The sequence below is a fragment of the Antedon mediterranea genome, chromosome 11 (assembly GCF_964355755.1).
Source record: "Antedon mediterranea chromosome 11, ecAntMedi1.1, whole genome shotgun sequence".
Lineage (NCBI taxonomy): Eukaryota > Metazoa > Echinodermata > Crinoidea > Comatulida > Antedonidae > Antedon > Antedon mediterranea.
Genome location: NC_092680.1, coordinates 4,509,193 through 4,521,484, shown reverse-complemented (window position 1 = coordinate 4,521,484; position 12,292 = coordinate 4,509,193). Strand labels below are relative to the sequence as shown.

Genomic DNA, 12,292 nt, shown 5'->3' with positions numbered 1-12,292 from the left:
TTTGACAAAACAAGTGTGATGTTCCCAAATATGGTAGTAATATGCCCAAATATGGTAGTGATATGACATAATCATGTCCATATATGAGACATCTTAAATAGACAACTGTCTAGGTCCAAATCTTAAGATATTCAGAGGAGATTTGAAAATTATGACGTAAAGAAATTGTACTTAAATATTAATGCATTTTACTGTTGAAAGTGGTTTAGTTCAGAATAGTGTCTCAACTTAATTTAGAATTCTTTGTAGTTTTGTGCAATGTTAATAATTTTATTTGTAGTATATACAATATATATTTTTGATTTTTTAAACATACTGTAAGTGGAGCATTATAACTTTATAGAGAATGTGGTGGGGAGAGGGGGGAGGGGAGAGGGAGAAAGAGATAAATAAGCATCAAACAGTATACATTACGAACTTCTGTCTGATTTGATATTAATGATGATAATTGGTAATGGTATGCAAAACAATATTTTTGAATAGGTAACAATTACAAGACAAGAAAACTAAACAATAATAATAATAATGAAACAAGTGCCTATTATTGTATGATTGTTTATTAGAAAATGTTAGCTTTATTAAATTATATACACAAAAAAAATGTTTGTTCTTGCATAAATTTTAATTCATTAAAAAAAAGGTAAAATATGATGTGAGTAATCTTACTAATTTTACTATGATGTGCTCAACTGCAAATTTTTTGAAAAAGTAGATGGTACAAAGTAATAAATACTGCAGTGTATAGTAATTCAGAAAATAAAAACAAATATATTTTGAGCCATAACAACTTAGTATCAGAGATCATCACGGCTATAACGAATTTGACACAAACACATAGGAATATTCTAATTTACATTTTTACATGACATGAACTTTGCGTACTGTTATGCATGGATAATTTACTTGTACTATAGAGGGTGACAAACATCTTTCACACAGGATTCCTTTGTTACATTGAAATAAATTATTAGTTAAAAATAAAAGAAAATAAGTATTTAGATTTTTTTATTTAAAAAATTCAATATTAGTATTTAATATCAATTACATTGTAGTATTATAACAACCATGGATAAAATGTTGAGAATTATCATAATGAAATGTAATTTTGTAATGATAAACATGTAAAGAGATCAATTTTGTACTGCAGAATTACAAAAATGATCTCTTCTCCAGAAATGGGTTTTAGAAACAACAGGTAATTAATATTATTACAAAATTGGGTAAATCACACTAATATAAATTGAATTTGCATTTTTCAAAAATCTAATAATGGAGACAATAGGTTAATAAACTTGACAATGATTAATTTTACAAAAGTAGTGTGAAATACATCCTTATACTGATAGCACTTTAGTAGCCTATAGTAATCAACCACAACAACAACATGATAAAAGATGACCAACATTGTATATCATTATTGGCCAACTAGCGCTAAACATGTGCTAAACACCTAGGCGCCTAGGTGTTTAGCACATGTTTTGTCTATTTGTTTTGTATTTGGAAACAATTTAAATGAATATTGAAAAACTATTTAAAAAAAGACATTTATGTGTCCACTATTTTCATTTCATTTTCTAAAGAGCCACCGGATATAACTGCTAGTGTTATTCACTACTGAAAATAGCAAAATTATTTATTTTAAGTTTTTAATTTATGTACGTAGCATTTTACTAAATATATCCGAAATACATGCCTGTAGCTGAGCTTAAAATTGATCCTTATTGAACTGTTCACCAACTCAACAATTATTAGTACAATAAATAAATTATACACTAAAATATAAAATACAAACGAAAGAGTAGCAAAATTTAATATTATAATAACAATATAGGTTACTAATTGAATGGCAAACAGTAAGAGGAAATTGATCCTTGTATTAATGGCACCCAATAGCTGACACAAATGGGTTCATCAACCACGACAAAATGCAATATCAAAATAAATGAAAATAAAAGAGAATCAATAGCATAATTTCCTGTCAAAAGTGCTAACGATTTCACTGAATTTACCAACGAAGAATGGCGCGCTATAAAAAGCGCCGCTCTCTACGTCAATAAATATAAATTCAGGATATTATGAGTCAGGTCATGTCGACAACAGACGTACGTACGTAGGATGTGAATTAGGACTCTGCTGCGATTGACTAAAATAATTATAATTTAAATCTTGCATTCGTATCATATTGACGATATAAACAAAAATAGACTTTAAGGCTGAATTATTTATCTGCTGGATGGAATGACAAAATATTTCAATTTACTGTAGTATGGCTGATGCATTTACTTGTAAATTTAAATTTTTAGCCCATAAAATAAAAATAAATATCTTTTATTTTCTGTCTACCACCAGTGCAAGTTTTTTTAAAATTATTTATCTACTGGATGGAATGACAAAATATTCCAATTTAGTATGGCTGATGCACTACACTACAGTATGTGTAAGTTAATTTTTTAGCCCATAAAATAAAATAAATATTTTATATTATATTGTCTGCCAGTGCTAGGATTTTTTAATAAACATACAGTAATTAATAATTCAATTATAAAGTACAGTACAGTTTTTTTTATTCTCTTTTTCTTTTTTTTACAAAAACTTCAGTTATAAATATTATATTATTGTTAAATTTTACATTAATTATGTTAATTTATTCAACTTGTATCCTTATTTGGTCATTTTAGAGGTTTCTCAGCACTAATTTATGTAATGGACAACATAAATGTCAAATAAACACATGTATTGTAACACTGAGTCTGCATTAGACAGATCAATTCCACATAATTAGATTATACAGTAATGAATCAAATACTTAATTAAAATAACCTAAGACACAATGCTACATACTACACCAGTGTCAGTTATTGTTGATATTGCTGAGGCAATCCAATTTATTCAAGTGATACACTATCCATGTTAAGTCAATAAGTCATGACACATTGTATTATCATTTTTGTGTTTTTATTTGAATAGCATTATACTGTATGAATAAACCTTTGTTAAGGCCTCTATTTAGGGAACACTTTTAGGACCAACAAAGTTTTCTCTTAAATTAGATAGGTGTCCCCTGAATGAAGGTTGGCCGTAGTGTAAAAAACACATGTACAGTATTTCTATCTAGATTCTTTAACAGAAAAGTGTGTCCTTAATAGGTGTCCCCTGAATAGAGGTGTCCCGTGAATAGGTGTCCCCTGAATATTAGGTGTCCCGTGAATAGGTGTCCCCTGAATATTAGGTGTCCCGTGAATAGGTGTCCCCTGAATATTAGGTGTCCCGTGAATAGGTGTCCCCTGAATAGAGGTGTTCCGTGAATAGGTGTCCCCTGAATAGAGGTGTTCCGTGAATAGGTGTCCCCTGAATATAGGTGTCCCCTGAATATGTGTCCCGTGAATAGGTGTCCCGTGAATAGGTGTCCCGTGAATAGGTGTTTCGTGAACAGGTGTCCCCTGAATAGAGGTGTTTCGTGAATAGGTGTCCCCTGAATAGAGGTGTTCCGTGAATAGGTGTCCCCTGAATAGAGGTGTCCCGTGAATAGGTGTCCCCTGAATAGGTGTCCGTGAATAGGTGTCCCCTGAATAGAGGTGTTCCGTGAATAGGTGTCCTGTGAATAGGTGTTCCCTGAATAGAGGTGTTCCGTGAATAGGTGTTCCCTGAATAGAGGTGTTCCGTGAATAGGTGTCCTGTGAATAGGTGTTCCCTGAATAGAGGTGTTCCGTGAATAGGTGTTTCCTGAATAGAGGTGTTCCGTGAATAGGTGTCCTGTGAATAGGTGTCCCCGTCCCCTGAATAGAGGTGTTTCGTGAATAGGTGTCCCCTGAATAGAGGTGTTTCGTGAATAGGTGTCCCCTGAATAGAGGTGTTTCGTGAATAGGTGTTCCATCAATAGAGGTGTCAATACAAAGTACTAATAAATCAAATTTCCATGAATAGGGGTGTTGAAAAGGAGGGGTTCTACTAAACCAAATGTTATGTAATGTGCACATAGTACTACTGCAGATACTGCAATCCGAGTGTAATATTAATAAAGCCAAAAAATTACACATGAAGTGGGAATGATGCCTTATTACTGATTCCTATTTGTCTTTGTGAATGCTCATTGTGAAGGAAAGATTGCATCTCTCTCGAAATGTTATTCTTTTTTATTGTCTACTGAATAGCCTATTATTTTTTCCATAAAAAGAATTACAGATATGCAGTAATTTTAAACAGGCTCAATGTAAATTTAAATTGGCAATCTCTGTGGACATTTGAAAGTAGTCTGAATCTAGAGAAGGTACAAAAATACATTTACAATCAGAAAGCAGAACTGTTTGATTTTTCAACTCATCGATTTGAGATTTAAAACACATGTCAATACAACAAATTACAGTACTCCACTTCCTCTTAAAAACAAAGGTAATGTGGTGACCATGTACAGTACATTCCATGACCAATTAAAAAGAATAGAATTTTGTTGTCTGTAGCTAATACATTGACAATTATTAATGGGCAAACCATTTTGACCAATGGCCAGTAAAACCCATGATGGGCCTGTAAAATCACCAATACACCAACTGGCCCATCGGTTTTGGTCAGGTCAATTTTTAGAAATTTCATACTGTATGAAATTATACCTATTTTCCTAAATTTACAAAAACAATCCAAGGTTTTGTTAAAACTACCACCATATCCTCGGGTATAATCCCACTTTGGGTCTACTTTATGTCTAAGTTTCACAAACTAAACAATGTATTCCTGGATATAGTCCCAGTATTGACTTTTGTTCTGGTTGTGTGTCTCTATTCAGTTCATATGCTTTGCCTTTCCAATCATTTTTTCATGAACCGGGGTTTTCTTGGGTATAGTCTTCACCACAAAGTCGGCCCAATTGCGTGTCCTAACAAGGTGGGATTATATCAGAGGATATATACGGTAATGGTTTAGTCAATTTGGATCAGTAGTTAAAATTAACCTGAAGGACTACACCTACTTTTAAAAGAAGGAGATGGGATGATTTTAAAATGTGAGGCATGTTTGCAATTATTGTACTGTAGAATGTACTAAAACTGCTTTGTCGATAAATTATTGTCATTTTAACAAAAAATGTCAGCTGTAATTTTTCTTATTACTGTATGGAGGGTTCAAAATCTATTTTAATATCCTTTCAATGTTAATGATGTGTCATAGGGCCCCTTGAAAACGCAGTGGTATACTGAGACTGCTACTACAAAAAGTACAAGAAATTGAAAAAAGGTAAATAAACGACTTGAGAAAGAAGCATAATGTTGTTTGTATGTATATATGTAATGTAAACTCAAAAACAATAATAGAATACAACGGTACATACAGACTACAATTCTCATCCTGTGTTGCTTGAAAAAATCAATGACAACCATTGATTTTAAGATTGATTTTCATCAAGTCAATACGTATTACGTTTATGCGTTACATCGGTAAACTAACACTCATACATAAGAAATTCGTTTGAACATAACATTAATTGCGGTATTTAATGCATGAATGTTGTCAACTATTACTGTCTAGATTATGTACAATAAGACTCGCCAATACATTACTATTATAATGTTTATTTTGTGTTGTACAACCATGAATAACGTCGTACCTGTGAAATACTACACGTTTTATAATGTATTCATACAATATCTAATAGTTAATACTGGAAAACAACGTCAATTACCCTACGGTATGCACTGTCATTAATGCTAGGCCAACTGTGTCATGCCGATTTATTATGGATGGGCGGTTGCACCTATGTTGAACACCGGTGAAACCTGATATGTAGCAGCCTGTAGGTAGCTATGCGGGTAGATAATTGGCCACTGAACTGATTGCATGCACTAGATGCACTTTATTTCCTACCGAGAGCTTTCAGATCACCTGTTCTATAAATACCACTTACATCTTCAAGAATGCTAGTGGATGCGGAGATAAACAAAGTCGTTTTAGCCGAGATAAGCGCTTGAAATACACGGACACTTACTACAGAGGAAAAGATACAAAAAGCATTGGCTTCGACTTCAAAATATCTATCTGTACAAAACCATGTTTTTCTATTAATTCCTCTTCACTGTACTTGCCCTTACTTTTATTTTTACACACAGTTCTAAACCTTTTCCTGCCTCAACTGATATCATTTGGAGTATTAGAAAAACTTTCATTTTGAAAAGAAAAAAAATTGTAATGCAATAAAATTTAGAGTAAAAATGTATCAATAGATTTAAGAACGTATTAGACTATTATTACATGTGTTAAAAAATATATTTATCTCATTCTCACTCATCTAAAATAGTATTTTGTTACCCAAAAAATGTGCTTGCGATTTCTTCACTACAGTATTAGAAAGAAAATAAAATAAAAATAAAACAATCAATCTTCATACTGTCGGCCTACCGTATGGTTTTTGGAAGAGAGACAATAGGCGTAATTACCAAATTGCAGTAATTACCAAATTAACATGTTTTTCACTTTAGACTTACATGAACAATAGAATCAAAATTAATGTTTACTTCATTTTTCTTGAAATTGAATCAAAATTATTGATTTCAGATATTCAGATAAAGTAAAATTTTTCATTTAAATCTAAAAATGTTTATCTGATAGAGGCTACATTTAAATAATTAGTGAGGATACTGTAGGTTGTAACCCTAAATAATATGAAATAAACTAAGATATTAAACATCATAATAAATAAACCACTGTTAATTACAGTGTCATCAATTAGTCCATTTCTGCCAGAATTTTGTGGCCAGCTTCTTAAATCATTAATTAATGAAAATTCACAACCTACAGTACTGTAGTGTAAGATCTTTGAAAATCTAAAAAGAGACAAATGTTTAATTAGGAGTAAAAAACAACACAGATAATGCTTATCTTACCTGGAAATTATTATCAAGACGTAACCATTAAAGGTAGATGACATACGACATGCAAATGTTATCCTCCGAGGCTGTATTACACTAATACTTTCTTTACATTTTCTACTGAATACACCCATCTATAACGAACGTGTACAACATGATACAAAACACAGCGCCTTGTACAAGCCTCAAAATAATATCCAGAACAAATACGAAGTTTAACTCGCAGAATACATTATGAATTCTTAGAGGATCTAGTTGTCATAGTACCAAGATTTCGTTTTTTTCAATTTACGAATATGATGAAATTGACGATAATAAATTGTTGAAAGAATTCATGAAAAATGATAACAACCTGTTATGCTAGCCATATGCTACATGATCTCTCAATGTTTTATGGTCTAACGTGACAGACTGAAAAATCATTACATGCATACATACTACTAAATACTAAATAATGCTTTTTTTTTATAGTAGCTAAATTTATTTTTAGTTTAATATTACATCAAGTGCATCAAATGTCTACAGCAGTATTTAAAACAATAATTGTTTATATCTTCTGTCTATTAAAATATTATTGTGTAATACAATATTTAATAATAATTTTTTTTTAATTAATAAAATAAATTTTTTTTTTTCATTTACATTTATTTTGAAATTCAAGCATAAAATGCTTACTTTTTATTATTTATAAAAAAAACTGTGTTGTACTGTTAATACAACATTGTTACATCTGCTGATCTGTGCATCATTTATCAGTGTTGATTAATTGGTACTGTAAAGTACAATGTCATAAAATGTATTTAGTTGATAAAGGATGATAATAAAGAACCATCAAGAATTTAGTCATTCAAGAGTTTAAGATAAAAACAATTAGTTTATCAAAATTATGAAATAACCTAGTAAAGCAAGCAATGCTGACTCAGGTGACCCAATACTGCACACATACAAGTCTGTAAAGTACTGTACATGTTACCTACAGTACAGTATAGCATTAATCTTTAAAAGAGATAACCGAAACAGCATGTTTTCAAATAATTATTTTGGTATTTTATTTATTATCTAAACTGTAATTACAGTATTAATTAATACCATTAATGGTATTCTATAGGTAACATTATTCTGCTGCAAAGTGTATAGGTTTTACTGATTATTAGTTGTCTATCTAATTGTAATATAGTATTTAATTTTAAACACAAACATATTGCATACAGTCTATATAATAAAAAAAGAATATGTTCTGGTCAAGAGGGACACAGAAGCATTAACGCTTTAAGTTTAAGTCTAAAAATCCAGGTAGATCCAGGTAGGTACTGTAGATAATCTAAAGTACAGTAACCCCTATTAAGATAAAGTACACATTTGAGATCAAGTGTCTCCTTGTGGCCCAGCATAGTGTATCTCCTAAATTGGTGGCCAACCCTTAAAAACCATTATCCCTCGTTAGTGTCTTTTTAATATGGGATCTCACAAAAGGCAATCCTATGAAAGAGGTCCATTACCAACACATTAATGAATATGTAGTTTGTAATCCAATTCAAATAGGAAGCATAGTGATATCAAGTATGCAGAGAATGCAAAATATGGGCTTTATGGATTCAGTTATCAATTAGGAACATAAACAATTTTGTGTTAGCACATGATGCTTCTTTAATGGCTACAGTAGGTTAGGTTTTAACCAAATAAACATTTAAGGTTTAAATGGTTTTAAAGGAAGCTGAAAAAAATCAACTTACACTTAGATTAATTTTATTCTAAATAAAATGGGAAAATTATTTGTGACGATTATCATCCAATACCAATTATCACTGCTGATTTTCTTTTTTTGGGGGGGGGGGGGGGGGGTGGTGGTGGGGGGAAGAAACGTAGAGGGTTAGTTACATTCACAATAATTGTTCTATTTCACGGAACGGAAAATGGCGCACACTGTGTTGTTAAATAATAGAAAATCATGAAAAAATTGAACAGGCCAGTATTTATTACGGACAAATGAACAAGTGTGAATCTTTATGTTCAGTTTTTAAAATGGTGTAGCCGATTTATAGGAGGCGGCCGTAAACATTATGTCTAAGAAAAATAAATTATTGACCTTAATGATCACAGTCATTCTTGTCCTCACCATTACTTATTACCTATTTATATTATACCTAGGCCAGTCTCTAGCCTGTAAGAGGCCCCTAACTAGTCTATAATTATATATCCTAGGCCTATATATTTTGAGCGATGGTGCCTTTTAAACGAATCAAAATGAACATGATTGATAAATATTTCTGTTGTGTTGTTGTAATGGCTTATTGATATTTAATAATGATGGATGCTTGTTAAATAATTATCCTAATTATAGTAATAACAGCTTTTTATACTGTAAGGCCTAGGCCTACAGTAACAGTGAGTGAAGCCTTAAGGCTTACGCTAGAAGTAGTAGTGGGTACTGCCTAGGCCTAGATCCCTAGCTCAGCAGGGGCCTAGCTAGGCCTGGCCCTATAGATTATAGGCTAGACAAGGCCTAATAGGCCTAGGGCCCAGGCCTAGCTAGTAGGCCTACTACGAAAGGCAAGTTCTTCGTCTAAATTTAAAAAAAAAGGACTTACCTTTAGCTCCAGAGCCTAGGGTTTTATCTCTGACTTCAGGCATTGTATCTCTATTTTTAGCTCTATTTATAAGCAGTGATGTTTATAAAAGACCAGCAGCAAGGAAACACTAAAATCGAGGTAAATAAACCAGTTTTTTGTCTCACAAACAAACCGATCCTCTTTTTTTGTTTTCTCTTTTTTCTATTTTCCGATCACCCCCTCTCTCGGCGACTGAAACAGATATGATATGCTGCCCTCTATCAAATAATATTTTTTAATTGCCCAAAAATCAAGAGGCATTGTATTATACTAGATGGCACGCTCGCTTCGCTCGCGTACCATCTAGGTCGTGCCCACAGATGGTTCTCGAATACACAGTATTTCCAGCGAGAAAAAAATGGAGATTTCAAATGTACGTACCGCAGGACTATAATACATTGTCGTTTACAGAAACGAATAAATATACACAATGATTTATGTAGTCAACCAAAATTAGCACCCTGGGAATTACTTCCGAGAGAGAAACAAAATGAGTCAAATTTTTTTATTTGGACTCATTTAAACAAACCCAATTTGTGTTTTGTATGTAACATTAAGGGTTGAGGGATGGGGGAAGAAGATAGGTACAAAGAGGAAACATTTTAAAATATATTCTTATCCACTCAGTAACGAAATATTGTTTTTAATGTTTTATAGGCCTATAAATAATATACCACTAAATACAGTAAAACATTTACGATTTAATACGGTACTTTGTTAAAACTCTCACTGTCATAGTCGATTGAAATAGTAAAGTACATGTAACGATACACCACTACGACGTTTATATATTTTTAAATTATTAATTAATACAAACGTTGAGAAGCAACTGTCAGTAATAACGTTTATTTATTTGTATATTATATGTTTATAATCTAACAGTAGGGCCTACCCACACTCACAGTAATAAAGTTTATTTGTATATATTTTTATATTACATCTAACAGTACCAACACTCACAGTAAGAAATTTGCGATTCAAATTGCGATCAAAAGTGGTTAATACCTTAACAGTATTGTACAGCATTGCAATACTATTTATGTTTATTCTCCAAGGGGGCCCATAAATCTAAATCTATACCTTTATGGTTAAACCAAATAATTTGGAATGTTTATTTGTATATTATATGTTTATAATCTAACAGTAGGGCCTACCCACACTCACAGTAATAAAGTTTATTTGTATATATTTTTATATTACATCTAACAGTACCAACACTCACAGTAAGAAATTTGCGATTCAAATTGCGATCAAAAGTGGTTTTAACCATTAAAATACCTTAACAGTATTGTACAGCCAGGGAACTCCCTGGTACAGCATTGCAATACTATTTATGTTTATTCTCCAAGGGGGCCCATAAATCTAAATCTATACCTGTATGGTTAAACCAAATAATTTGGAATGTTCCATTCATCACAAATCAATACATTTGTAAAAACGTATATTAAATGTATCAAAATAGTATTTTTTAAAGAAAATCGGCCTGTCTTCAACATTATGATGCTGTACTCGAACTGTTCAACCGGTTTTCAGCTATTAAAAACAATTACCGTAGGAGGAGATAGGAAAATGCGAAGCCTCCTCGCATTTTTGTGGCGGGTATTTTTCAAGATGGACATCCATTAGACAGTGTATACCACGATCGGAAAACACCCCTATTTGGGGCAAATCGTTGAACCTAAATTCGTTTTAATCGTCAATAACTAATTATCTAACTTAATTTAATTAGTAAACAGGGTTACATCAGGTGGTTAAAATCAGTACCGAAAGTACGAACCAACTTTATATACCATCGAGTAAAAATTCTAGAAGTAAGGCGCGATTTACCGAATTTTGCCCTTACGTAAATTTATATATAGATATATAATTATATATTGGTATTTAGAAGTCAATTTCTGATAAACTGAACGAGTGTAAAAATCATATCATTATTTATCTCAAAATAACACAATATTCGTAGTAAAATGCTACACTGTGTAGTCTGAAATGCATGGTCTATTATGCTTAGTTGAACAGAATAAAGCAGTGACATTGTTTGTACCTCATGAATGAAAGTCAACGGCAAGTTCAATACAGCATAGGCCGCGCCTATGAACAAACACTGTCTTTAAAAAATTCAACTCGCTCCCCACCTTTTACACACAATTGATTGTTTACAATGACTATCACAACCATAATGTAAAAGAACCAATAAATACGGTAAAACACTTTCTGACTATATGCTCTTATCAAAGCCGAGATCTTGACGCTTCGTAACACCCTAATTGATCGCTATCTCGAGGTACAATATTCCATTATTGTAATATCTAGCTGCATCAACAAATGTTCTCTAACACTTTTTGAAGAACACATCCTTCCAAAAATATATTCAACACCAAAATGTCAAAATTGTTAGGAAAAGTACTTTGCGAATTGTGTTTTTAACTGGGATAAAATATGGCAAAGAATATAAGATAGACTGCTCCAAGAGACTCAATTTAATGTACAATATGGAAAAAGGTGGAATTAATTATCCTCTCTTACTTACAATTAAATATTACGACAACAGACTTCCACATAATCTTTGAGTTCGAATGCAAAAATAAAACCCATACGAAATCCATTAATAACATTATAGCTATTACTAAACTTTGTATTTAAAAATTTGTATTTGGTTGTAATAATGATATGTTTCAGATTTTGCACTGTGAACTTAGAATTCGCAAATACCCAATCGAAGAAAATCAATAGAATTTTTAAAAGAAACTACCAGCAAATTTGTTCTGATCATTAAGGGTTAAGACAATTCTGTAGTGCATACTCCAATAACCGAAGTACTGCCTAGTTGAA

The 12,292-nt window shown here is 31.9% G+C and overlaps 1 protein-coding gene across 3 annotated transcripts in view; it reads right to left on the bottom strand.

The window, feature by feature from the left end:
- The window catches only part of LOC140063103 (dystrobrevin beta-like), a 55,761-nt gene extending 46,132 nt beyond the window's left edge, over positions 1 to 9,629 (bottom strand). For all 3 annotated transcript variants that reach the window (XM_072109541.1, XM_072109538.1, XM_072109540.1), the window contains exon 1: positions 9,443 to 9,629. In XM_072109541.1, coding sequence (XP_071965642.1) covers positions 9,443 to 9,485 — 43 coding nt within the window. In that variant the 5' untranslated portion in view covers positions 9,486 to 9,629. The remainder of the gene's footprint in view (positions 1 to 9,442) is intronic.
- Between the last annotated feature and the right edge of the window lie 2,663 nt (positions 9,630 to 12,292).